This window comes from Erythrolamprus reginae, chromosome 1, assembly GCF_031021105.1.
Source record: "Erythrolamprus reginae isolate rEryReg1 chromosome 1, rEryReg1.hap1, whole genome shotgun sequence".
Classification (NCBI taxonomy): Eukaryota; Metazoa; Chordata; class Lepidosauria; order Squamata; family Dipsadidae; genus Erythrolamprus; species Erythrolamprus reginae.
The window spans coordinates 398451647-398473781 of record NC_091950.1 but is presented as its reverse complement, the minus strand read 5'-3'; the positions used below and the strand labels follow the sequence as shown (position 1 = coordinate 398473781).

Below are 22135 nucleotides of genomic sequence, written 5' to 3'. Positions count from 1 at the left end.
GAAAAGTTTGTAAGACAAAACAATGTTTCCCATAGGAATCAATGGAAAAGTGATTAATGCGTGCAAGCCCAAAATTCACCCCTTTTGCAAGCCGAAGCGCCCGTTTTTGCACTGCTGGGATTCCCTGAGGCTCCCCTCCATGGGAAACCCCACCTCCAGACTTCTGTTTTTGCAACGCTGCAGGGGAATCCCAGCAGGGGAATCCCAGCATCACCAGCGCTTCGCTGGCAGTTCGGAGGTGGGGTTTCCCAGCGAAGGGAGCATCAGTGGAATTGCAGCATCCCAAAAACACCGAAGTCCTCGAAACCCCACCTCCGGACCTCTGTGTTTTTGCGATGCTGTGATTTCACTGAGGTTCCCCTGCTGGGATTCCCCTGCAGCATCACAAAAACACGGAAGTCCAGAGGTGGGATTTCACATGGAGGGGAGCCTCATGGGAATCCCAGCAGTGCAAAAACGCGTGCTTCGCTGGCAATGGAAGTCCGGAGGCGGGGCATCCCAGTGGCGGCGGTGGGTTTGTAAGGTGAAAATAGTTTGTAAGAAGAGGCAAAAAAATATTAACCAGGATGCCTTTTTATTAAGTGCATTGTTGTTATTATTGTTGTTGTTGGTTGCAGTCAGCCAGAGGTCTAGACTGGATCTGGTATTTTTGTTTACTTGCTATAGGTAACCTTCGATTTACAACCATTCATTTAAGCAATTGTTTGAAGTTATAGCAGAACTGAAAAAAGTGACTTGGTCCTGGCACTTACAGCCACCACAATATGCCTACCGTCAGGTAACCAAAATTCCAGTCAACCATTTTGGATAGTGAAGTGAGCACCATATAAATTGAATAAATAAAATGTAATAAATACATTTATGATGGTTGCAGCATAGCCGGGTAATGTGATAACCAATTCCAGACAGTTTTTGAAAAGCAAAGTCAATGGAGGAAGCCCAGTTCTTTTAACAACTGTAGTGATTTGCTTAACAACCATGGCAAAAAAAGTAAAATCAGGCACAATTCACTTACCCTGTTTCCCCAAAAATAAGTCACCCCAATTTCTGTCGAGCTCTCTGGCAGAATCCTCCCGAAAAAGTCAGATACAAATTTCAGACACACACACGTTTGAAAATTCAAAACAATGTTCTTTATAACGAAAATTCACTTAAACTAAGCCCTCTTTTTGTATAGCAAAGAGCACTCGTCTCCAAACAAACTGGTAATTGGTACAAAAGTCCCTTATCAGTTCTGAGATATTTGGCTTGCAGCTGTGAGGCAATTCACAGTCCTTCTTTCACAAAGTGAATCACACTTTGCTCTGCTTTAGTTTCAAGGCGGGGGAAAAAGCAACACACCAAGGTCGAAGTCAGCAAAGCAGGCAGATAATCCTCCACAATGGCCAAACCCACAGGCTGCTCTTTATAGCAGCCTCACTAATTAGCACAGCCCCACCCAACCACAGGTGGCCTCATTTTCAGAGGAGCCTTCATCAGCAGATTCCACCGGGAGCAAAACAGGCCTGCGGCATGTGGATGTCTCCCCCACATCCACAGTCCTTGGAGCAGGAGCTGGGCCAGAGCTAACCACAACACCCCAAAAGTAAGACATAGGAGAGGTCGTAGAATTGCCTAATGTAAGGCATCCCCCGAAAGTAAGACGTAGGAGACATTTTGTTTGCAGAAGTGTACACGGTTGTAAAAGGTTTTCTGCTACACTAGTATAGAAACATAGAAGACTGATGGCAGAAAACACCTCATGGTTCATCTAGTCTGCCCTTATACTATTTTTTGTATTTTATCTTAGGATGGGCCATTTTTCACCCGCTCCTTTACAAAAATGGGGGCATTTTTGCCTTCCTCATCCCCAGGAGCTTTCTGCAGGCTTCCCAGACACTCTCTCCGCCCCATTTTATACCAAAAACGGGCCCATTTTCCACAAAAAGGGGATGGGGGTAGGGCTTTGGGAGGCCAACAATTGCTCTATTTGGTGTATAAGACACACCAACATGTCCACCATCTTTTAGGAAGTAAAAAGGTGCATCTTATACTCCGAGAAATATGGTATACGTCCTCCAACCCGTCCTGGAGGACATGTATGGAGTCCCCCTAAACAACTTTAACTTTAACCTAGAACTAAGGAGAAATTTCCTGAAAGTTAGAACAATTAATCAGTGGAACGACTTGCCTCCAGAAGTTGCAGGTGCTCCGACACTGGAAGTTTTAAAGAATAGATTGGACAACCATTTGTCTGAAATGGTATAGGTTTCCTGCTTGAGCAGGAGGTGGACTAGAAGACCTCTACTTGGATAAGCAACAAAATTGTTTCAAACCAACAAAAAGAAAAAAAAATCCAGTTGTCATGACTCAGATTCCACATAGATGTGTTACGGAATTATTATTTATTGCACCTGCACATAAAAACGTGATTTTAAAAAAATATTTAACAAACAATAAATTTATTTATTCAAATCAATTGAATTGAGATATGTGGACTCTCAAATTTCCTCCAAAGTTGGTAGAACCTCATCCCAAATTGTCCATGATCCTTAAAAACTACTGAATATTTGTGCTGGAGGGGAGGGGAGGAGATGGGAGAGTCATACGCATTTCCTGGAAGGGATTTCAAAATCCAAAGAATTTAGTGGCTGGACTATGACATAGTACTAAACTATAATATGATTTGGTTTTGGTTTACACTGTTGTGTGGAGAATGCCAACAGTGGTTTAAGGCAGTGATTTTCAACCTTTTTTTGAGCCATGGCACATTTTTTACATTTACAAAATCCTGGGGCACACCAACCAAAATAACATTTACCTCCAGTCCTGACCAGGATTAGAAATCGGGACCACGGGGAGGAGTAGCAGCTTCAATTACTTGCCGCGGCCACACAATGACAAGTGCGCAGCAGCCCGAGCGGGGGCGTTCCTGGGTGTGGATGAGAGGCGGCCTACTATTGGTTCATCGCTAGTGGTCGGGATGAATCCTAGAAGGTGATTGGTCAGTGAGCGTTCCCTGTGCCTCCACTCTTCCTGTCGCTGATAGCTGGAGGGATTGTGAGGGGAATGTTTATGTTCGGATGGAGGTGGCTGGCGGCAGGCCGGATAAATGGCCTTCGCAGGCCGTATCTGGCATGCACGCCGTAGTTTGGGGACCCATGTTTAATTTCCCCACGGCACACCGGACCATGTCTCACAGCACACTAGTGTGCCACGGCACACTGGTTGAAAAACACTGGTTTAAGCAATATTTCCCCCCAAAAGGGTGTGGGGTGTGCCAGTGAGGTCACAGCACCCTCACCATGCCCCTTGCGGCCCCTAGCCAAAGTGAGGGCCAAAAAGGTTGCTCATTCTGCCAAACCATGACTCTGTTAACTATGGTTTCTTAAATTAATCAACGAACACAACATGCTGGCCTGAAGTTATAGCTTGGAAAATCTTATCAGATAGGTTTATTCAAAATGCCATACCAAAAGTAAACACCGTACATGGCTTAGAGCAGGGGTGTCAAACTCAAGGTCCGCAGGCAGTAATGGGCTGAAGCCGATACGGCTGGGATCGGGGCTCCGGGGGCAGAAATTGAGATGCACATGCATCTCCGTGCCCCCGATGGGTGCTCATGTGTGCACGCACAAGATTTGGTTTGTGCGCATGCGTTCTCGCGTGTGAGATTTCACTGATTTTCAGTGATTTTTCTGCATGCGCAGAAATAAAGAAACTGCCAAAATTGGCAAAATCTCACGCGCAAAAGCATCCTGCAAGAGTTTGCTTGCCGCACAAGTACAAAAACCAAATCTTGCGCTGACGGGCGCACGCGCATCCAAGAGGACGTATTGGTAGCAGTCGGTAAGTGGAACCCCCATCTGTCTGCAGGGTGCTTAGATTTGGCCACCAGGGCTTCCCTGGAAATAACGGAGTGGCTTGCTTCTGCAAGTGAAAACGGACCTTCGGAGTACCAGGAGCTCCATTTTCACTAGCAGAGGGTTGCAGGAGGCCCACCCTGGTCACACCCACTCCAGCCCAGAGGTCAAACCCAACCGTGATTTGGTCCTCAATGAAATCAAGTTTGACATCCCTGGCTTAGAGAAATAAATGAGCCCAGCCAATCTCACTTTAGGTAGCACAATGGTTTCCTGCATAGCATTGTTCCAGAACGAAACCAGTAATCTGCAAATATCAAACAATGCATTATCTGTATTACAGTTACAACCAGTAGAAAGGCTTTGTTCATTTTTTAGCTTTCAAGCATTAATATTGCCCTTGGAAAAAATACCCAAAGTCTGGCCAGCGAAGACGCAGGCTGACCCATCTCCATAGGAGAAAAGATCTGGGTCTTTTTAGAAGAGTTTAATGTTGGCTTCAGAGTTCAGCCTTTTTGCTGACATCTTTCTGCACTGGCTGCCTGACGAGGCTGGTGGCACATCGGAAGCTCAAGTTGTCTGAAGAAGAATCCGGAGTGTTCCCCATCCTATGGGTTAAGAGGAACAAAGTTTGTCTTAGCAGAAAGTCTCCTTTGGGCCTCCTTTGGCCCAAATCTAAAGCTGCTTCAATCCTCCTAAATATTTTCTCTTCCCATGTTTTAGGATTATAATCAGAATTCTGCCTGGGAAATTCCAGGGGTTGCAATCTAAATACACCTGAAAAATGCCGAAGTAGGGAAAATGGGCTTTAGTTCATTTAGTCGCTTTACACTTGGTGAGTTTAAAAAAGAATTCCCAATTAACATGGCATCGGACCAGAATATCTCCGGGACCGCCTTCTGCCGCACGAATCCCAGCGACCGGTTAGGTCCCACAGAGTTGGCCTTCTCCGGGTACCATCGACTAAACAATGTTGTCTGGCGGGACCCAGGAGAAGAGCCTTCTCTGTGGCGGCCCCAACCCTCTGGAACCAGCTGCCCCCAGATATCAGAGTTGCCACCACCCTCCTTGCCTTTCGCAAGCTCCTTAAAACCTACCTCTGTTGTCAGGCATGGGGGAACGGAATTTTTTTCCCCTTCCCCCTAGGCTTATAGAATTGATACATGGTATGCTTGTTTGTATGATTGGTCTCTTAAATTGAGGTTTTTAGATTATTTTTAATATTAGATTTGTTACATTGTTTTTTTAATTGTTGTTAGCCGCCCTGAGTCTTCGGAGAGGGACGGTATACAAATCTAATAAATAAATAATACAATTAACTAATACATCTCCACCCCATGTCCAGTCGGTGAAGCAGTGGAAGTGATGTGCCGGTGCTTGGAGGCTGTTGGGGTCTGGATGGGTGTCAACAGACTCAAACTCAACCCTGACAAGATGGAGTGGCTGTGGATTTTGCCTTCCAAGGACAATTCCATCTGTCTGTCCATTACTTGGGGGGGGGGGGAATTATTGACCCCCTTAGAGAGGGTCCGCAACTTGGGCGTCCTCCTCGATCCACAGCTAACAATAGAGCACCCTCTTTCAGCTGTGGCGAGGGGGGCGTTTGCCCAGGTTCGCCTGGTGCACCAGTTGCGGCCCTATTTGGACCGGGAGTCACTGCTTACAGTCACTCATGCCCTCATCACCTCGAAGCTTGAATACTGCAACGCTCTCTATATGGGGCTACTTTGAAGAGTGTTCGGAAACTTCAGAGCATGCAGATTGAGGCCGCGAGAGCAATCATGGGCCTCCCCAGATATGCCCATGTCTCATCAACACTCTGCGGCCTGCACTGGCTGCCGATCAATTTCCGGTCACAATTCAAAGTGTTGGTTAGGACCTATAAAGCCTGACATAGCATTGGACCAGAATACCTCCGGGACCGCCAACTGGCGCATGAATCCCAGAGGCCGATTAAGTCCCACAGAGTTGGCCTTCTCTGGGTCCCGTCGACTAAACAATGTTGTCTGGCGGGACCCAGGGGAAGAGCCTTCTCTGTGGCGGCCCCGGCCCTCTGGAACCAACTCTCCCCAGAGATTAGGACTGCCCCCACCCTTCTCACCTTTCGTAAGTCATTAAAAACTCATCTTTGCTGCCAGGCATGGGGAAATTGACCCCCCCCCCCAATTGTCAAGGTTGCTGTATGGTTTGATTGAATTGTGTGATCATTTTATTATAAGGGTTTTAAATTGTATTTTTAAAAATTGGATTTGTACACTGTTTATGTTGTTTTGAGCCACCCCGAGTCTTCGGAGAAGGGCGGCATACAAATCTAATAAATTATTATTATTAAATTGTTATTATTAAGCCACGGTAAACATCAATGTACATTTAAATGTTTATTTAACAGGGATCAATAGCGGGTTGCTACTGGTTCTCTAGAGCAGTGTTTCCCAACCTTGTCAACTTGAAGACATCTGGACTTCAACTCCCAGAATTCCCCAGCCAGCATTTGCTGGCTGGTGAATTCTGGGAGTTGAAGTCCAAATATCTTCAAGTTGCCAAGGTTGGGAAACACTGCGCTAGAGGATGGCGCACTGGCAGCAATTGCTGCACTGCATGTGCAACTTCGGTTAGCTTGAATGCGCTCGCAACCCAGCGTGTCTTTGCTTCTGCGTATGTGCAAAAGGGGCGGGACTTGCTACACAATGGCGCACTGTTGGTTTTGTCTGACGGATGGCTGCTATAAGTTTTAAATTCCAAAGGAGAAGATGCTGATAAGATGGTCCCCTGCCAGCATACCTGGTTGTCACCTGAGCTTTGTGATTGGCAGAGCCATCCACTGTATCAATCCAGGATGCTCCTCGCAGGGCCCGCATCTTTTGAGCCGGCTGGCGGGATGCGGGGCCATCTGGACGATACTCTGAGGACGTCCATTCCCAAGTATTTCCTAGCAAATCGTATAAGCCTGTGACAGACAAAGCAAAGACAGTCATTCACTTGGGGAAGCCTCCAATCTGCCTGTAGAGAAATATATGAGCCTTGGAAGAATAGAAAGGAAATGAGTCAAGAGGTTGACAAACGTATCTACAACATTTCTGAAAAACCGATGCTGGCATATTTTCTAGAACTAAACCTGTATACCTATCACAAACTCAAAGCCCTTCATGGCATCGGACCAGAATATCTCCGGGACCGCCTTCTGCCGCATGAATCCCAGCGACCGATTAGGTCCCACAGAGTTGGTCTTCTCCAGGTCCCGTCGACCAAACAATGTCATTTGGCGGGTCCCAGGGGAAGAGCCTTCTCTGTGGCGGCCCCGACCCTCTGGAACCAGCTCCCCCCTGAGATTAGAACAGCCCCCACCCTCCTTGCCTTTCACAAACTCCTTAAGACCCACCTCTGTTGTCAGCCATGGGAGAACTGAAATATCTTCCCCAGCCCTATACTGTTTATGTATGGTATGCTGTGTGAATGTTTTTTAAATTATGGGTTTTTAGCTTTCTAATTATTGAATTTGCATTTTACACTGTTTTTCTGTTGCTGTTGTGAGCCGCCCCGAGTCTGCAGAGAGGGGCGGCATACAAATTTAATAAATGAATGAATGAATGAATGAATGAATTGTTGGCCTGGAACAAAGGTCCCAATCCAGGTAGTCTTTGCATAGCAGCTACAATATGGACCAGCAGCTCTGTCAACAAGCAAAATACCCATGTAACTATGTTGGATTTATGTCGCGTCCATTAAGTTAATTATTTGACATCATGCAAACCACAATTTGTAATTTTACTGCCAAGTTCTCCATTGATTCTGCTTGTCAAAAATCAATTTTGAAGCATAAAAATAATGATCACGTGATCATGGGATACTGATTTTTGCAGATATTTTTGCTTCCGCGCATGCGCAGAAGCATAAAATTGAAAAAAATTGCCAAAATCTCGCTCATGTTGTGTGATTACGGGATACTGCCAGGGAAGGCCAGCTGTCTTCGGCGCTACCGGTGCGCCCTCCAAGGCCATCGTGGGAAAGCACATGTCCGGCAGGCACATGCACGCCTGTTGGCATGGGATTTGGCATGCGCAGCAAGGAAAAATTCATGTGAGGACGTGTGCGCAAGATTTTGGTGATTTTCACGGTTATTTTTGCTTCCGCACATGCACAGAAGCAAAAAATAGGCAAAAATTGGCAAAATCTCATTCACGTGTGTGTCTTAGAAACATAGACGGCAGAAAAAGACCTCATGGTCCATCTAGTCTGCCCTTATACTAGGATGGATATACGTTTATCCCAGGCGTGTTTAAATTCAGTTATTGTGGATTTACCAACCATGTCTCCTGGAAGTTTGTTCCAAGGATCTACTACTCTTTCAGTAAAATAATATTTTCTCATGTTGCTTCTGATCTTTCCCCCAACTAACTTCAGATTGTGTCCCCTTGTTCTTGTGTTCACTTTCCTATTAAAAACACTTCCCTCCTGAACCTTATTTAACCCTTTGACATATTTAAATGTTTCGATCATGTCCCCCCCTTTTCCTTCTGTCCTGCAGACTATACAGATGGAGTTCATTAAGTCTTTCCTAATACGTTTTATGCTTAAGACCTCTTTACACAGGAGTTCACTTGCTGCACATGCGCAGCAGCCAAATCTCTCACAGTGGTGTGCATGCGCATGTTGGGGCGCGCAGCTGTGCATGTATGTCCAAAATCGTTAGCGGAACATAGCACCTTACCCAGTGAAGGGCTACCAGATTTTTTACTACCATTGTGGGTGTGGCTTATGTTATGCAGGATGCCCTGCATTTTCTTTCAACATCTTTTAATGCAAATTGTATATTCTGGGGTGGAGGTTCATTTTTGCTACCCCACTGCGTTCCCACCCATCCGCGTAGCAGCCCACCCCTGATCTTACCGTTCCAGTAGCAGACCATCACTAGATACCGCAACAACCATAACGGTGAGGACTAATCATAAAGCTACTTTTTCTTGAGCCATTGTAATTTTGAACAGACATTTAACAGGACAGTCGTTAAGCAAGATCCACCTATATTATCCACAGAACTTTGAAAAATGCAACTACAGTATGAATTAGGAAGACAATTTAGCTTGTTAGAGAGAGGACTAAAACCTTGAACTTTCAAGAACCTTTATTTAAAATGCTTCCTATTCCACACTGGCATCCACGGACTGACCAGTTCCAACGACTAGGACCTGTAATCTTACCATAGTTATTCTGAGGAGGGAATGCTGCCACTGGGGATGCTCCTCGGAAGCCATCTTCACCTGTGTCGACTTTAGGGAAGTTGCCCTGTGCAGAGAAAAGGGGGTACATATGCGAACAACCAAGGTAAATAAAAGACAACAACTCCAAACTATGTTTGTGTGTGTTTGTGTGTGTGTCTCATAGTTCATTCTGGTTAGAACTTTAGTTAAATTGGAAATAATGCTTACTGAATGCAGGATTTCATAAACAAAAACTCCCATCTTTATTTCTCCTCTCCTTTGTATTCAAAATGCATTACAGGCAGCTAAATTCCTTCCTCTCTTAACGATTATAGCACACCAAAGCATTCCTCCAGGCCTCCTCCCTTATCTTAAGATTTATGTCTATGCAGCATAGTTCAAAGCACTAAGAACAGCTGTTAAATAGCAGAGAATAACTAACTTACTTCGTAGCCATACCGGCACATGTCCATGATGGATTTACAACATTGAAAACTCCGCCGTTGTTCCCCGCTGGCACCCGGACGGGACGAATAAATCACTTCAGTAATTAACCCCTTCCTTCCCTTAATATATCTTCCCTAACACTTGTTCCCTGCGCCTTTGGACCCTTCTGAAATGTGGATTTAACCATCGATTATCTGTCTCTTCTTCACTGGAGTCTGGACTCATAGCCACGTCCTGTGACTGGCTTCACACCTGTTCTGACACCTGTAACCCAGGACCTGCCACTAATTCATAAACACTATCTGTATCAGAGTCATCAAACTCTTTGCCATCCTCCAACTGACCAGGAGTATATACAACACTAAATAGGGGTATTTCAAATCCCTATTGATTGTCAAAACTACAAATGAATTCATTCACATATACATACAATCTATCTCCTGGTTATTGCTGCCTTTTTTTTAAAAAAATGGGTTTTTTTCTTGCTTTGATTTTCTCTTTAACCATTTTTGTCCTTTTCATCATACTCTAACTTTTTATTTCCTAAAATAAAAATTTAAAAAGTTTCCAGTTTTATTCTCTTACCTGCCAGAGGTTTGTGCGGTTGGCTAAGAATTTGTTTCCCCAAGGATACAATCTGTCTATCAAAAAAATAAAGAAAAAAAATAAATTAGAATAGTAATGTCAATCCACACCATCAATTCTAAACATACCAATTTCCTCCCTTCAACCATTGACCCTGGAACTATTTATCTTTAATATCAAACATTAAAAAAATATGTGGATTATTAAAATCTAAATCCCTAAATACACTATTTGGATAGCACGCTTAGGGGCTATTGGTGCAACTGTATTCTATGTATATGCCCATTGTGTGCTTGCTTACTCTCTTGTAATATTTTTCTCTCCAATCTCTCCACTCTGCAAAGGGAAGGAAAAGCCCAATTCTGACAGGGATATTCTGAGAGTTGAAGTCACACATCTAAAGCTGTTCATAGAAAAACACTACTGTAGACTGCCTGCCTGGATTAATAGGGCAAGAGTCTTGATCTACATCAGTGCTTCCCAAATCTGGTAAATTACACCAAATTGGATAAAAGTGGCTTTCTTTGGCTAACATACAAATCCATTACCGAATTTTGACAGAGATATTTAAAGTGACTTAAACTGTTTTACCCACACCAGATAAAAAGGACTTTCTGATAATGGATTTTGGGTAATGCAGGAAAAAGTTTGGGAAACAGTGCTCTGGATCAGTGGTTCTCAACCTGGGGCCGGGACCCCTTTGGGGGTCAAATGACCGTTTCACAGGGGTCGCCTAAGACCATGGGAAAAGACAAATTTCTCATGGTGTTAGGAACCGAAGCTTCTATTCTGGCGCCTTGGAACATATTTTTACAATTCAACCAATTCAACCAATCAGGTGTTTACAGCAGGGTGTCCCTTTGACCTTCCTGCCAATCAGCTTAAAGCTCTCTTGGGAAAATTGGTGCTAGACTTATGATGATGATGATGATGATGATGATGATTATTATTATTATTATTATTATTATTATTATTATTATTATTTATTAGATTTGTATGCCGTTCCTCTCCGTAGACTCGGGGCGGCTCACAACAATAACAAAGACAATGTAAGAACAAATCTAATAATTTAAAAAACACAAAAAAACCCATTATTAAAAGCAAGCATACACACAAACATACCATGTATAAACTGTATAGGCCCGGGGGAGATGTCTCAGTTCCCCCATGCCTGACGGCAGAGGTGGATCTTAAGAACTTTACGAAAGGCAAGGAGGGTGGGGGCAGTTCTGATTTCCGGGGGAGCTGGTTCCAGAGGGTCAGGGAAGGCTCTTCCCTCTGGGTCTCCTGGGTCCCGCCAAACGACATTGTTTAGTCGACGGGACCCGGAGAAGGCCAACTCTGTGGGACCTAACCGGTCGCTGGGATTCGTGCGGCAGAAGGCGGTCCCGGAGATATTCTGGTCCGATAACATGAAGGGCTTTATAGGTCATAACCAACACTTTGAATTGTGACCGGAAATTGATCGGCAACCAATGCAGACTGTGGAGTGTTGGTGTAACATGGGCATACCTTGGGAAGCCCATGATTGCTCTCGCAGCTGCATTCTGCACGATCTGAAGTTTCCGAACACTTTTCAAAGGTAGCCCCATGTAGAGAGCGTTACAGTAGTCGAACCTCGAGGTGATGAGGGCATGAGTGACTGTGAGCAGTGAGTCCCGGTCCAGATAGGGCCCTAACTGGTGCACCAGGCGAACCACAACATGAGGAACTGGGGTCGCGGCATTAGAAAGGTTGAGAACTACTGCTCAAAATGATATTGTGATGGATCTAAAAAAACATTTTTGTTCCTTGCTTACGTACTCTCCAGGCCTCCCCTAGCAGCAAACTCCCACTCCTCTTCGGTTGGCAGCCTCTTTCCTTTCCATTTGCAAAAAGCCTGAGCATCATTCCAGCTCACGTGCAACACTGGGTAGTCCAGCCTGTCTTTGATGCTGGATCCAGGACCTGAAGGCTGAAGATGGGAAAGGATTCTAGTTATTTAAGGCACTGTTATCTTTGAAAAGGCTCTCCGATTGTCTTGCAAATCTCTGATCTTATAGCATTATAGCACTTATATACTGCTTCATAATGCTTTTACAGCCCTCTCTAAGCGGTTTACAGAATCAACCTATTGACCCCAACAATCTGGGTCCTCATTTTACCCACCTCAGAAGGATGGAAGACTGAGTCAACCTTGAGCAGGGGGTGAGATTTGAACTGGTGAACTACAGCCAGCAGTCAGCAGAAGCAGCTTGCAGTATTGCACTCTAACCACTGTGCCACCAAGGCTCACATATCTTCCTCATATGCTCAGCCAATCTAACATCTGCATATGCCAAGGAGTTTATAACTGCTTTTTGCACAAACTGAATCGAAACCCAACTGTGATCTCGCCTCTCCATCATAGACCAAACTAGTTTCTTGGAGTCATCCATTCCCTTGGGGATTTTCTGGTTCTCTCAAATCCGGACATTAAATTTCCATGTCTAAAAAGCTACTGTAAGGCAGAGTCTGCTAACATTTTCAGGTGCCAAACATTCAAAGACAAATTAATTAATTCAGTGGTTCAAACTACGTTAAGACATCATTAGTCTCATCCTCTAAGTCAGTGTTTCCCAACCTTGGCAACTTGAAGATATTTGGACTTCAACTCCCAAAATTCCCCAGCCAGCATTTGCTGGCTGGGGAATTCTGGGAGTTGAAGTTCAAATATCTTCAAGTTGCCAAGGTTGGGAAACACTGCTCTAAGTAAGATCTTGGGCACACTCAGCTAGAAACACAAATACCATATAATTTCTTACTAGAAATCTCATTAAAATCTAAAAAAATTTCCAATTTTTCACAAAATGTGGTAGACTCCTGATATTCCCCTCTCCCCCTTTTTAAAAAGACTAAATTTCAGATGTCATCTGGGGAGCCCGTAGATACGATCTAAGGGCACTGTAGATTATCTAGTGCTAGAAAAAACATTTGGTGCATTTTTTACTGGCATGTTACAGAGAGGTCCCCAACTAATGTTATTATGCATCTTGGATATCAGCTCAGTCTATCCTCTATCCAGTACAGTTCACTAAATCAATACTGTGGTACACAAATCATGTCTCTGATAACAACTATATTGCTTTGTCCTCTAGTAAAGACTCACCTGTCTCCAAAATGCTTTCTCAATTGGAAGCCACCATGGTGCAGACTAAAGGGAAGAATAAAAGTAGAATGTAATCAACAATTAAAAAATCCCAATTACGATCTGTTCCCTTCTTCACCAAAATAACACACATTTGTTCCCCATTTTTAGAATAACATTGGATAGACAATCCTTTTCAAAGGAAGGATGGTGTAAACTTCGCCACAGATCTCAGTTCCTGAAAAAGTCCATTTTAAAAGAAAATGATGGTGCTAGCCCTTATGATTTCAAATGCATTGGAAAGTGTGGTAATATTGGCTGCTGAGATCACTAAAGCTGAAATTGTTGCTCAATAAAGATACAGACATGGCTTCCCAAACTAAGAAGCAATAGAAGATATGTACAATAAGAAATCAAAGTTATACTTTGCAGTCTGAAGATTTCAGATCACAAAATTTTAGGCAGGATGACTGAAAGGTTCTCATTTTCTATCAAGCTGCAGAAGCTACATTGAGTGATATAGATCAACTCACTTCATGACAGTTCAGGTTCCAATTATAGTTTCCTAGAATTTATTACTTGTCATTTCTCTCCCTCTTGACACTCAAACTATTTCCCAATACTTGACTGACCCATTTACTAATGTAAATTGGTGCTGAGTAATATATGAAATGTAAGACGTTCTGAAGTTTGGAATGCAAGACAGGTTGATCAACACCATCCCTTTCTCCCAAATGCTGAAAAGTGGCCCTTTACCTCCAGTTTTTGAGTCACTTTCTTTTTAAGTTCTTCCGGGACAAAATTCTCAAAGACGAAACTCCAGCCATATTTCTCGGCTTCCGTTTTGTATTTTTGGTCCTTCACAAATTCCCTGTGCCCAAAAAGATAGAATTGATTTGCAAACCACCCATTTTTGGAAATCTCTCAAAAATTTTGTTGCTGAGGTCTTCCGCTTTTAAAATTCTGGCATGAGAAGGGTGCAAGGGATTTGATAACCATGTGCTGAAATCACCTGGAGTGGGGACTGGATTTGACAGTGCCCTGTTTTTTCATTTGTCACTTTTATACATTTACATAGTGTATGACAGCGGTCCCCAAACTACGGCCCGCGGGCCGGATGCGGCCCGCTGAGGTCATTTACCCGGCCCGCGGCAGCATACGAGATTTTACCATCTATAATATACTAAGTTCCCGAATCTCATCTCCACTCTGCTGCCGAGCGTCTGGCGGTGGCAAGGAAGAGGAAAGCCAGGGGGGGCGGGGAGGAAAGCACCCTATGGCAGAGCAGCAACAGTTCCTCTGAGAAAGAAATTGGCCAATTGCTTTCCTCCCCGCCCCCTGGCTTTCCGCCTCCTCCTCCTCCAGACACTCAGCTGCAGATCGTCTTTGTCCCTCCAGTGCCGCTTTTTTTTTTTTTTTGCACCGGTGAGGTTTGCGCGCGCTTGGGCACTTTTGGCGTGTGGGGGGTCTGCTGCGGAGAGGGAGAGAGAGAGAGAGAGAGAAAGAGGAAGACATAGAAAGGTAGTGTGAGAGAGAAATAACGCAAGAAAGAGAGGGAGAGAGAGAGCGGGAGAGTGCTGCTTTTTTGCTTCTTCGCTGCCCGTGGGGAGCCTGGAAGCCCTGCAAGAACATCTGGAGGGGGCAGTAAACAAGACCGGCTCTTGGTCCCTTGAGCCCGCCGCCGCCTCCTCCGTTCGGGCGAAGGGATCTCCTTGGTGGGCGGCGGCGGCAGCAGCTTCAAGGGACCAACACCCGGTCCTCATTGAGCTGAGCTTCCTTTGGCTTCCTTCGAGGCGGCAGGTGAGCTTTGCAGCTTTGCATCGAAGGAAGCCAAAGGAAGCTTAGCTTGGGGGCGGGCCTGAAGCAGCCACCACTGCCTACTCCGCCCCGGGCTTCGGCTGCACTGGGCAGCTCTGGCGGGCGCGGGGCAGCAGGGCAAGCCGCGAAGGTGGCGCCGCCAAATGTGGGTCGAGCGGGAGGGCACTGAGCAGTAGCCGTAAGGCGGCGGTGGGGCGGTTGGCTGCAAGGCACCGGTGGCGGCGGCTTGATGTGTTGCAGGACGCCGTACATTGCTGGCGCTGCGCTGGGCATGGGGCTGGCACCTCCGTCCCGGCCCAGCCAGCGGGCCAGTGCCAGCCCTGTACCCAAGCGCAGCGCCAGCAATGTACTGCAACCCGACGTCGGTGCCACTGTCTTGGAGCTTCTGCTTGCAGCCGACTGGCTCGCGGCGCGTTGCAGGGCAGAAAAAAAAAGAAGAGAGGAAGGAAGAGAGAAGAAAAGGAGAGAGAGAGAAGGAAAGCATGAGAGAGAGGGAGAGAAAACAAGTGAGAGGGGGAGGGAATGTGAGAGAGAAAAAGAGAAAAATGAGAAAATGATGGAGGGAAAGAACGAGGGAGAGGGAAACAAAACAAATGAGAAAGAAGGGAAAAAAGGGAGAGGGAAGAGAGAAGTGGAAAGGAGGGAAGGAGGGAGGGACGGAAAGAAGAAGAAATGGAGGGAACAAGGAAGGAAGGAAGAATGAAATGAATTGAGGGGTGGAGGAAGGAAGGACTTTTTTGGGGGGCGGGGCGGTGTAAATTTAAAAAAAAAATTCTCTCAACATAAATTCAAACAATACAATGTACCATCTAATTTTCCCTGAATAAAATGCAGTATTTTGTCAGTAACTAATATCAATCATCAAAAAAGTTGCAAAAGTTTTTTTTCTAATGTTGTGATCCAGGTACATACTTTTCTTTTAATTAAATTCCCTCCTTAATGTTCCTTCAAAAAGTACAACACCAATTATATTTCTAACTTAACCATTATGCCAAAGTGCTTTCTTCTTTCTTTATATATTTTTCTATAAATATTTTTATATATTTTTCTATAAACCAAGAAAACCTTGTATAACCAATCAGATGTTAACAAAAGAAAATTAAAAACAAAACATAAACATATATGAATTTCAGACTTCTTCCCTCCTTCTAAATAGTACGTTCCCATTTTGATTTTTTACGTTAAAATAAGGTATGTGCAGTGTGCATATGGATTTGTTCATCGTTTTTTTTTATAGTCCGGCCCTCCAACAGTCCGAGGGACAGTGAACTGGCCCCCTGTGTAAAAAGTTTGGGGACCCCTGGTGTATGATATGTCTAGTTCTTTCTACTCCCATAAAACATCCGTGGGAAAGTGCATTGTTGTCATTTGGGTGTTTGCAAATATCTTAGGTCAGGACATAATTTTGAGGGACCCAAAGAAGACTGCAGGAACAGATGATCTACAACTATCCACAATGCACTAAGCCCTTTCTCATTCAACACTGGTTTCACACTATTTATGTCTTGTTTTTCCTAATGATATTCTGAAAATAAAGCAATCAGGAAATCCAGGGTGTGAAGGAATTTGCACAGACAGAAGATTGACACTGAGTATATTATTGTTCTTTCTTGCTACTAAATACATTGCTCCCGAATTGGAGTTCGAAACACAATAGCCGTATCAGAAATTCACCTTCCCTAACACTCCATCGCCAAATCTGCACTCTATTTACACCACCCTGCTAAGACAACCCTTCACGCATTTGAAGAAGTGGATTATTCTAGTCCACAAAAGTATCCGGCCACAATCGTTTGCTGCAGCATGAACTGTGCTGTTGAAATTTTGAGAGGTTTCCTAACGAAGTAGTGTATAGTTCCTGTAAAATTTGTTTCCTCCTCTGGTCTACGTTGAAGGGCTGACCTAGAATTGTTAGAAAGCTGCAAGTTGTGAATGTAATCCAAAATGGTAGTGAAAATGTTTGAATTATTAAGTATGAGAGGCTGTTGGGGTCTGGATGGGTGTCAACAGACTCAAACTCAACCCTGATAAGACGGAATGGCTGTGGGTTCTGCCTCACAAGGACAATTCCATCTGTCCATCCATCACCCTGAGGGGGGAGAATCATTAACCCCCTCAGAGAGGGTCCACAACTTGGGCGTCCTCCTCGATCCACAGCTAACATTAGAGAAACATCTTTCAGCTGTGGCGAGGGGGGCGTTTGCCCAGGTCTGCCTGGTGCACCAGTTGCGGCCCTATTTGGACCGGGAGTCACTGCTCACAGTCACTCATGCCCTCATCACCTCGAGGCTCGACTACTGTAACGCTCTCTACATGGGGCTACCTTTGAAAAGTGTTCGCAAACTTCAGATCATGCAGAATATGCCCATGTCACACCAACACTCCGCAGTCTGCATTGGTTGCCGATCGGTTTCCAGTCACAATTCAAAGTGTTGCTTATGACCTATAAAGCCCTTCATGGCACCGGACCAGAATATCTCCAGGACCCTCTTCTGCCGCACGAATTCCAGCGACCAGTTAGGTCCCACAGAGTTGGCCTTCTCCAGGTCCCGTCAACTAAACAATGTCGTTTGGCGGGGCCCAGGGGAAGAGCCTTCTCTGAGACGCCCCCGACCCTCTGGGACCAACTCCCCCCATATATCAGAGTTGCCCCCACCCTCCTTGCCTTTCGTAAGCTCCTAAAAACCAACCTCTGTCGTCAGGCATGGGGGAATTGAAATATTCCCTTCCCCTAGGCTTATAAAATTTATGCATGGTATATCTGTATGTATGATTGGTTTTTCTTAAATTGGGTTTTTTTAAATTACTTTTAATATTAGATTTGTTTATATTGTCTTTTTCACTGTTGTTAGCCGCCCCGAGTCTGTGGAGAGGGGCGGCATACAAATCTAATAAATAAATAAATAAATAATAAATAAATTACTGCCAGTCAAAAACTGTGTACAGCAAAGGTGGGATGTGAACGTTACCTGAAGTCTTTGTTGGTGACTGGATACTTGTCCATAATGAATGGTTTGATTGTCCTGAGGGATCTGTCTTCATTTTTACCATCCAAAGTGTTGGCTCTAATTTCCAGTTTCCCACCAGGCAGCTGTACTGTACCTTCATCTTTCCCTGAGAAAGCTGAGAGAAGAATTAAAATTAGCACCAAGAATGTTAGGGAATAACAAAAAATGAAGGCAAATATACCCATCCCAGGATAATTTATTTTTATTTATTTATTTAATTGGATTTATATGCCACCCCTCTCCGAGGACTCAGGGCAGCTCACAGCATGTACAGAAAAAAACAGGAAACAATTATAACAATCCAATACCTTAAAAAACAATCTTAAATTTTTAATTAAAAGCTATCAATATCATTCATTCAGCAGTCAAACTGCATTTTTACTGTCCAAAATATGCCCATGTTACACCAACACTCCGCAGTCTGCATTGGTTGCTGATCAGTTTCCGATCACAATTCAAAGTGTTGGTTATGACCTATAAAGCCCTTCATGGCACCGGACCAGATTATCTCAGGGACCGCCTTCTGCTGCACGAATCCCAGCGACCAGTTAGGTCCCACAGAGTGGATCTTCTCTGGGTCCTGTCAACTAAAGAATGTCGCTTGGCGGGACCCAGGGGAAGAGCCTTCTCTGTGGTGGCCCCGGCCCTCTGGAACCAACTCCCCCCAGAGATTAGAATTGCCCCCACCCTCCTTGCCTTTCGTAAGCTGCTTAAAACCCACCTCTGCCGTCAGGCATGGGGGAATTGAGATCCTCTTCCCCCTAGGCCTTTACAATTCTATGCATGGTATGTATGTATGTATGTTTGGTTTTTTTTATATTAATGGGTTTTTAATTGTTTCTAATATCAGACTACTATTGTACACTGCTTTATTGTTTATTTTATTTATTTATTATTTGGATTTGTATGCCGCCCCTCTCCGAAAACTCGGGGCGGCTCACAACAAGTGAAAAGACAATCCAATACATAATCCAATTAATTAAAATATTATAAATTTAAGAAAAACCCCTATACTAACATACACACACACAAGCATACCATATATAAATTCAACGTGCCCAGGGGAAGATGTTTAGTTTCCCCATGCCTGACGGCAAAGGTGGGTTTTGAGGAGTTTACGGAAGGCAGGAAGAGTAGGGGCAGTTCTGATCTCCGGGGGGAGTTGGTTCCAGAGAGCCGGTGCCGCCACAGAGAAGGCTCTCCCCCTGGGGCCCGCCAACCAACATTGTTTAGTTGACGGGACCCGGAGGAGGCCCACTCTGTGGGACCTAATCGGTCGCTGGGATTCGTGCGGCAGAAGGCGGTCTCGGAGATATTCTGGTCCAGTGCCATGAAGGGCTTTAAAGGTCATAACCAACACTTTGAATTGTGACCGGAAACTGATCGGCAGCCAATGCAGACTGCGGAGTGATGGTGAAACATGGGCATACCTGGGTAAGCCCATGACTGCTCTCGCAGCTGCATTCTGCACGATCTGAAGTTTCCGAACACTTTTCAAAGGTAGCCCCATGTAGAGAGCATTACAGTAGTCGAACCTCGAGGTGATGAGGGCATGAGTGACTGTGAGCAATGAGTCCCGGTCCAGGTAGGGCCGCAACTGGTGCACCAGGCGAACCTGGGCAAACGCCCCCCTCGCCACAGCTGAAAGATGGTTCTCTAATGTGAGCTGTGGATCGAGGAGGACGCCCAAGTTGCGGACCCTCTCTGAGGGGGTCAGTAATTCCCCCCCCAGGGTAATGGACGGACAGATGGGATTGTCCTTGGGAGGCAAAACCCACAGCCACTCCGTCTTATCCGGGTTGAGCTTGAGTCTGTTGACACCCATCCAGGCCCCAACAGCCTCCAGGCACCGGCACGTCACTTCCACCGCTTCGTTGACTGGGCATGGGGTGGAGATGTAAAGCTGGGTATCATCGGCATATTGATGATACCTCACCCCATGTCCTTGGATGATCTCACCCAGCGGTTTCATGTAGATGTTAAATAGCAAGGGGGAGAGGACCGACCCCTGAGGTACCCCACAAGGGAGAGACCTCGGAGTCGACCTCTGACCCCCCACTAACACCGACTGCGACCGGCCAGAGAGGTAGGAGGAGAACCACTGAAGCACAGTGCCTCCCACCCCCAACCCCTCCAACCGGTGCAGAAGGATACCATGGTCGATGGTATCGAAAGCCGCTGAGAGATCGAGGAGCACCAGGACAGAGGATAAACCCCTGTCCCAGGCCCGCCAGAGATCATCCATCAACGCGACCAAAGCGGTTTCCGTGCTGTAACCGGGCCTGAAGCCCGACTGCTGGGGACCTAGATAATCGGCTTCTTCCAAGGACCGCTGTTAGCCGCCCCGAGTCTCCAGAGAGGGGCGGCATACAAATCCAATAAATAAATAAATAAAATAAATAAATAAAATAAAATAAATAAAATCTGGAAATGATAATGGTATGTTGTGCATTTGAAACTTTTTGCTGATGGGTTTCATTTTAATTTTAATCAGAATTCAACAGGCACAGCCCTTAAGCACGCTTACCTCTGAAGCAAGTTCCATTATTTGTTTGTTTGTTTGTTTGTTTGTCAAACATGTATAGAATAGTAGTAGTTTGTATAAACCTAATAAGTAAAAAGTGACAATAAAAGAGGACAATAGGACACTAGGACAGGGACGGGAGGCACAGTGGTGCGCTTATGCACGCCCCTTACAGACATCTTAGAAAGAGAGGTTGACTATAAACAATTTTAAGGTTAAAGTTTTTGGGGTAGAAACCAGAGTCAGGTAGTGCATTCCAGGTATTGATCACCTATTGCTGAAGTTGTATTTTCTGTAGTCGAGTTTGGAGCGCTTTACATTTAGTTAGAATCTATGACCTGCTCATGTATTGCTGCAGTTGAAGGTGGTCATTAACCAGAAGGACATTTTATAATTTTATGAACTACATTTAGATCAGATCGGAGATGACGTAGTTGTAAATTGTCTAATCAAGTCTTTTGGAATAAGGTATTTTGTTGCGAGTGGAGGAGTGAAGGACTCTTCTTGTGAAATATTTTTGGAAACTCTCAATTGTATTGTCTGATATGCCAGTGTTTCCCAACCTTGACAACTTGAATATATCTGGACCTCAACTCCCAGAATCCCCCAGCCAGCATTCGCTGGCTGGGGAATTCTGGGAGTTGAAGTCCAGATATCTTCAAGTTGCCAAGGTTGGGAAACACTGTAATATGCAATGCGGGTTCCAGACAGGTGAGCTGTATTCCAGAATTGGTCTAACAAATGGTTTGTAAGCTTCGATTAGCAGTGTAATATTGCCAGGTAAGACTACATTAACAACTCTTAGTGCTTTTTTGGTGTTGTTACTACAGTGGGCTCATTGTATATGAGTGCTCCAAGAAAAAAAATCTACGGATCCCCCCCCCCCCCCCGCCTCAATTCTTTCTGGCAAAACCAGAAGAAAGGTCTTCTCCATGTTTAGCACCCTGCTTGCACACAAGGAGAGATTCTAACCCAAACTTGGGAACTTTAAGACCTGTGGACTTCAACTCCCAGAATTCTCCAGCCAGCTGGCTGGAGAATTCTGGGAGTTAAAGTCCACAGGTCTTAAAGTTCCCAAGTTTGAAGACCTCTGAATCTAATCCAAAGCTTCCACCCCAGGAGGGAAAAGGAGAAGCCGCCGACGCCGCGGGGACTCACCGGGGCGCTCCGAATGGCTCCCGGTCACCACCCAGGGAGACAAGAGGGCGGGCAACCAACTCGCGAGCAAAGCAAGAGAGAAGAACATTGACACGGGAGAAGAGAGGCGATCCTTTCGCCCCACCCCTTTGGCAGCAATTTGCAGCGAAGCAGCAGGGCAGGGCGATTGCTTCCGGGGTCGACAAGAGACACCCACGTTGATGGGCAGCTGCGAACTTCCTTCATTTCGCAAACGGTTGGTTTTTCCTCGGATTTTTTCTTTGGAGTGGGAGGGGGGGAGGACTCCTCTCCCTCTTTTTATTCGAATTAGTGCTGGTCTTAAAACCCGGAGGAAGAGACAAACTCTTTTTATCTTGGCTATCGGGATCTTTTGTCTCAGAAATGGCATTTATTTGACGATATAAACATTATTATATTTTAAATAGAGCTCGGCTGCTTTAAGACTTGTG

At 45.1% G+C, this 22135-nt stretch overlaps 1 protein-coding gene across 2 annotated transcripts in view; it reads right to left on the bottom strand.

The window, feature by feature from the left end:
- Positions 1 to 21846, bottom strand: part of SUMF2 (sulfatase modifying factor 2) — a 323736-nt gene extending 301890 nt beyond the window's left edge. Inside the window, exons 1-9 of one of the 2 annotated variants that reach the window (XR_011557583.1) lie at positions 21687 to 21846; positions 17966 to 18119; positions 13935 to 14049; positions 13200 to 13244; positions 11876 to 12026; positions 10073 to 10128; positions 9041 to 9125; positions 6624 to 6789; positions 3205 to 4450 (exon numbers count right to left, since the gene is read on the bottom strand). Coding sequence is in view for 1 of the 2 variants with exons in the window: in XM_070735137.1 (XP_070591238.1) it covers positions 4342 to 4450; positions 6624 to 6789; positions 9041 to 9125; positions 10073 to 10128; positions 11876 to 12026; positions 13200 to 13244; positions 13935 to 14049; positions 17966 to 18119; positions 21687 to 21774 (969 nt within the window). In the remaining variant the exon portion in view is untranslated. Of the gene's footprint in view, positions 1 to 2365; positions 4451 to 6623; positions 6790 to 9040; positions 9126 to 10072; positions 10129 to 11875; positions 12027 to 13199; positions 13245 to 13934; positions 14050 to 17965; positions 18120 to 21686 lie in introns of those variants that run through there. The other variant, XM_070735137.1, reaches the window with a different exon arrangement.
- Positions 21847 to 22135: the final 289 nt, after the last annotated feature.